This window comes from Lepidothrix coronata, unplaced genomic scaffold (genome assembly GCF_001604755.1).
Source record: "Lepidothrix coronata isolate B3197 unplaced genomic scaffold, Lepidothrix_coronata-1.0 Scaffold16, whole genome shotgun sequence".
Classification (NCBI taxonomy): Eukaryota; Metazoa; Chordata; class Aves; order Passeriformes; family Pipridae; genus Lepidothrix; species Lepidothrix coronata.
In genome coordinates, this window is record NW_016690196.1 from 7,876,128 (window position 1) to 7,882,127 (window position 6,000).

Here is a 6,000-nt window from a genome sequence, read left to right on the forward strand (position 1 = left end):
GCTCAAAGGAACACTGAGCTAACCTGGGTGGGGAACAAGGGCAGCAGAGAGACCAGTCTCTGAATAAGTCAGTCCTTGTCACCTTTCAGGCTGCTTCTTGAAACAAAATTGGTATTGTGAGTTCAGCTTGAACATTCCTTGGCATCCTTGCATTTTACTAACAACCATTTAAAATTCTAAAAAAAATTGGTGATATTTATTGAAGAAATTTATCCAGTGTGTCTTAAATGGGGATATTAAAAAGAACATCAGCAAAATAACAGCAAAGCTCAATGTGGCTCTGTAGAGTGACATGAGTGTCAGCAGAAACCAAAAGCAGAGTGAAAGAAGTGAAAGAAAACGCTCCAAGATGAAGCCACTTGTAAAAAAAAAAAAAGGACACAACAGCATAGAAAATTAGTTAAACCATGCAAAATCCCAACAACAAATTCAGGGAGTTCATGGAAGAGGCTAGAGGAAGAGGCTCAGAGGAACAAAACAGAAGTGGGGACAGGGGGTATTAAATGACCATTTTCAAATCAACAACATTCTGGATTTATCACAAGAAAATAAATTTGAAGATTTAATATGAGAATGATCAGGATTTGTGAAAGAGCAAAGACGTTAGTAATGTTTTAAAGATTCAGCAGAACCCAACAGAAGCAGCATTGATAGTGGCTGAGAAAGGACAAAGACTATTTCTGATATGCTTTACAGCTTACTCAGGACAGAATCCTGATGCCCTTACATGATTTCTCCCATCACAGTTAGCTTCAGCTAGGTTAGATTTCACCACACCATTCTTCTCTGTCAGAAATGCCACTCCACCCCTGCCCATCACTTCTCAAATAGAAGCTGAATAAGAACAGGAGCAAAACTACAACTCTGAAAGAAAGCAGGCAGTTAAGTTTCCAGTAACCAGTAAGAGTGAAATAAAGGCAAAGTAAGACTTACATTTTAGCTAAATTGAGGTTAGGACAACAACAGAATATCTATGAGGGATCAGACCAGCAAGACTGGACATGGAAAGTAGGATATGATTGGAAGTAGTACAGAGGCAAAACTCAAACCACATGAATATGAGACTATCACCAGGAGCTAACATGTAATGAAGAGGGAAGGCCCTCAATATTTTTTCATTGTCATCTTGTACTTTAAGAAGAATCTTTCTTCCACTTCAGGATTAATTATGATAGGGATCATGGGAAAAAAAAAAAAGAACTTATGATTCCCTCATACCAACATGAATTTCCTCCTAAACTGAGGCAGAACGTAGATTTTGCATTATGTCTGCAGCAAGTTAAGCATGTCAGCCTTCATGCACATCCAATCCAAATGAGGTTTTTCTCTTGAGGACTTTAAAACAGGTTTGAGGTATAACCTAGAGTAAGATTTCATTAAGATTCCAGAACAGCAAAAGCTGTTGAATAGTACAAATAGTACAAAAGCAAAATGAATAGTACATCTTTCATTTTCTAACATCCCCTAATAGTTTCAAGCCTCCATCCACCTGTTCCACTTTATACCACAAATACACACTTAACAGGGTCCTAAGATGGTAACAATAAGAACACAACAACCAGAAAGCTCTGCTATCTGAAGCAGACAGAAGGCAGCCACCAACTGAAGAAAGAGAACTTAAACCACAAACTTGTAGGATCAGGAGCCCATACTCTTCTAAGCTTGCACTGTATCTATTACACCAAGAGAACTAATGAGCCACTTTCGAATTCTTTCGTATTTTAGCATTTTAACAGACTTTTAGTGGATTTGAAAATAAAATAAGTTTTTAAAAACAATCCAAAACACAATGAGCAGAAGATTTACTCGGTATAAACATTTCTGAAATAAATGATTCATTCTTACCAGTGGAGCCCCACATATCCGGGCAGCTTGTTTTACATGGTTCACCTTTGCTTGCCACCACGTTTTAATAGATACTATATCCATAAAAAAGCACTAATCAAGTTTATATTGCTCTCGGAATTTATACACGCTATCGATTAATAATTAGTTTTGAAGAGACATTCTGCCAGGTGAGCGAGACAGGACGATTATCAACTCCTCACGGGTTAGAAAGAAGTCAGTCTCGGAAAGTGTATGAGCGCAAGAGTTGCGAGCATCCCTCCGTGCGAGCCCTGCACTCTTTCCCCCAGTTACCCCGACTGACCTCCGGGACCCACAGGCACCTCTTCAGCATTTAAGTAAGGGAAGGGAAAAAAAAAAAAAAGAAAAGAAGCAAAAGGAAATCAGACAGAGGATCGAGACACATGGCTTCACCTTCCCTTCCCCGCAACACACCATCCATTGAGGCAGAAGGAACCACCCCGGGTGCTACAACAAGAGCCGCATTCACGGGCGCGGGTTGAGCGGCGGGCAGGCTGGCGGGAGCGCGCTCCGGGCGGGCACCCCGGGCCGGCCAGCCAGCTCCGAAAACAACCCTCTGCTCCTTCAGCACTCGGGGGGACAGAGGAGGAAACGCAGACCCATTTATTGGCTCTTTCATTAAGAAGTCAGGAACGATCAAGCACTCCCGCTCGAGGGACAGTTTTTCGGCACCGGGCTTTGTGAAGGCACAGACGCGGTCGGGCTCTGCCGGGAACCGGCTTGTTTCCCAGCCCGCCCGCGGGCGCGGGATTTTCCGCTCCGGGTCGCCCGGCAGCACCTGCTGCTGTCGCCGCCCGGCACCCCCAGCCCTGGGCCCGGCTCCCGCCCCGGCGGCACCCGCTGTACCTGCAGGATCTTGTCCAGCCCCTCCTGGCCCAGGCAAGGGAACTGCTTGAGCAGCTCCGTCTTCTGCCGCTTGTAGTCGTCGGTAGCCGAGCGCCAGTGGGGCTCCTCCAGCACCTCAAAGATCGCGGCCCCGATGGACAGGTAGAAGATGATGGCCGAGGTCAGCAAGGGGCCCCTGTCCACCATGGTGCCAACGGGAGGGACGGAGGGCGGGCGGGCGGAGCGCGGCGGACGGGCGGGCCGGGGCGGCTGCCCCGCGCTGCGGCCGTGGGTGCCCGAAGCAGCACTGTCCTTCCCCTGACAGCTCTGCCTGCCCGCGCTGTCCGCCGTGCCTCCTCTCCCGGCTTCTACCGCGTTCCCTTAGTCTTCCACACTCCCCTCCCACTCTCTTCTCCTCCCGCCTCCGCTTCGCTCCACTCCCCCCGGCTGTCTCCTTCCCCCAGTTCTCTCCCCTCCCTCCCTCTCTCAGCAGCGATTTGAATCTGGTGCTCTCCCGCTTCCTCTCCCCTCCCGCCCGCGCATGCGGGGCCGCCGCCGGGGGAAAGGCCGGCGGGGCGCCCCGGGCACTCCCGGAGCCGGCTCGTGGCGAGGGACGGGCGGTCCCCTCGGAGCGGGAGAGCGGCAGGGGGGTCCGGCCAGCGCCCGCCCTCCAGGGGCCGCCCAGGGGAAGGGGAGCAGAGCCGCGACCTCCCCGCGTCCCGCCCTGCCCGCACGGCCGCCGGGAGCCCGTGTGGGGGCCGAGAGGCGACCCTGGCCCCGGCCATGTGCCCCCAGAGCATGGCTGGTCCCTGCGCCCGGAGCCCTGCGTTGCCCTCCGTGTTTTCTCTTTAGTTAGGGGAAGAAGGGGTAGCGTCGCTCAGTTTTCTTTTGCTTTTTCCCTCGTGCTGGAAGGTTCAGCGTAATTTCTCGTTTTCGACGCCGGCAGGCTGTGAAACGAGGGCTGTGGCTTTCCCGGATGCGTGGAAGCGTGGGGGAAAGGTGAGCAGGAGATCTGAGGAGAAAATAAGAAGTCTGTCGGCAGGTTTCACCCCTCCCCTGAGACGTCGTCCAGACGTGTGCATTACAGATTCTTCAGAGCAGACACTGCATCTCCCTTCTTCGTGCATTTTGTACCTTTAATAAATGTTCCTGTGCATGCTCTCTGTGTGTTTGGGAGTGAGGGAGAGGTAGCGGGTAGTAATTTTCCATGAGATGGTCAAAACCCCTTCCAGGCTGAAGCTCTCCCTGTTTGTGAAGCAGCCCACGCTACTCCGTGTTCACACTTCCAGGCAGGAGGAAGGCAACCTGACTGCTTTAAATCAATAGGGCTGGAAATGGGGTTAAATGGGACAGGGAGAGAATACAGCAATGTGTCATGCACCCTGGCAAAGTGCTTCTGGTGCGGACACAGTTCATCTTACATGGATCATCTTACAAACACTGTTTTTGTACAAGGAACTTGTTTTATTACTTTTCTAGCCCCCCCAACAGGAAGTAAACAGGCAAGAAATAGAGTCGTTCATATCAGTTGCATCAACACTAAGGATTTTGGGTTGTATAGGTACATCAGTTGGAGTACACAATCCAAAAGGCCAGCTGAAATTTCTCCTGCAGATGTAGTTGAAATGGGAGGAGGGGGAATGGAGGAGAATGGGAAAGGGAAAGGAAACAAGTAGAAAATAGTGTCATAAGGAAACTACACTAACCTTTTTTTTATTAAGGCAAAAATGGGGGATGCTTCATGAAGTTGTAAGGCAGAACTTCGAATTCAAAGGAAAAGAAGAACCTCATGATGCACAATTACCCCATGAAAATTATTCCCAGATGTTATCACTTGGCCCAAGACCTTTGCAAAATTTGAAAAGCCATTGGCCACATAATAATGTGAGCATCCATCATTGCTTCACTCACTAATTTAAAAGTAAAGTTCAAAATCCTAAGGTATATAAATACTTTTGGCAAGTGACTGAAAGTGTTGAAGAACTCTTTCAGTAGGCAAACTATGATACAATTTTCCTTTTCGTGCTCTTGCACCTTCTTCTGAGTCACCTGCAAATGATTAGGTTAGTCCAACAGCAGCATCGGTAGCCTGACACGATACAGCAATACTACACTTGTGTGTTCCTGACCCTGAACATCTGTGCTTCGTAATGGGAAGGTATTTGATTATATTTTGAAACTGTACTCTTCTCCATCTGTCTTTAGGTCTCTAAAGGCACATTTATACATAGAAACAGTATCTTAAAGGCACAAGGAATAACAGGAATGACCCTGAACCCACTGCAGTTATAGAGCACAGACAAGCAAAAACACTTTCAGGCGTTTTATAGAAAGTTTGTTTGCAATTTTGATTCAACGTTTCTACTTTCCACTCTAACCTCCCAATCACTGATTGCATAATTAGTGCTCTCAGTTAGCTGAGTCAGTGTTTAAAAACAAACAGACCTGTAAATCACATATCATTTTTCCCTGTGTTGAAATGCTATTGCACTTGTTAGACTCTCTCCTTGTGTTTCCCTGAGTTTCAAAGAGATGAGCCTGGTAAGGAACAATATCCAGAAGAATAGTTTATTCCCCAAGGAACCCTAATCAACTAGTCTTACAAGTAGGGGTGATCCACTGAGTATCAGTAAACTTCTTGCATTTAGATATTTCACTTTGATTCCATTGTCTTTTGCAGAACAAATTACAAGGTATAATTTCATGCTGCTGGCCAAAGGAGTGTGGCAAGAAGGAATATTTTCTGTAGCTAACCTGTCTTTGCACCTCCTGATCCAAAATGCTTCTCCTGACCTCATAAAAGATCCCATATCCTTTTATTCATGGCCCTTTTCTCCTCTTTATTTCCCTTGGATTAAACAGTACCCTATTGTTAACCCACAGCACCTGCCACATAGGCCCCACAGCTTTTCATGCTAGGCTAAGTTGATGAATAGGCTGGGGTTATTCACTCACAGGCTTTTAAATCTCATTAAAAATCAAGGGAGAACCAGCAGATAGCACTGTGGTGAGCAATACCACAAGTATCAATCATTTGTACTATTTGCATAGGTCGTTATTTCAGGCTGTCCAGTCCAAAAGGAAATCTCTATCATCCAAGATGTGTGTCTAAGACACATTTGCTGTACAGATGTTTCCTAGAACAGCCTGAAATGAATTAATAAATGTCAGAATATGATTTAGATGGAGCAACTAAAAGACATTATTTGGGCAAAGCAAACCTGTTATGTAGTGGCAGAGACTGCAGGTTGTACTGAGTATGAACTATGAGCCTCTCTTCAAGCCTCTACCATTTTTCACTTAGGAGTC

The 6,000-nt window shown here is 46.9% G+C and overlaps 1 protein-coding gene across 1 annotated transcript in view; it reads right to left on the reverse strand.

Moving 5' to 3' along the window:
* KCNK5 (potassium two pore domain channel subfamily K member 5) overlaps positions 1-3,089 on the reverse strand; it is a 35,250-nt gene extending 32,161 nt beyond the window's left edge. Inside the window, exon 1 of the mRNA XM_017806837.1 lies at positions 2,713-3,089. Coding sequence (XP_017662326.1) covers positions 2,713-2,898 — 186 coding nt within the window. The 5' untranslated portion in view covers positions 2,899-3,089. The remainder of the gene's footprint in view (positions 1-2,712) is intronic.
* Positions 3,090-6,000: the final 2,911 nt, after the last annotated feature.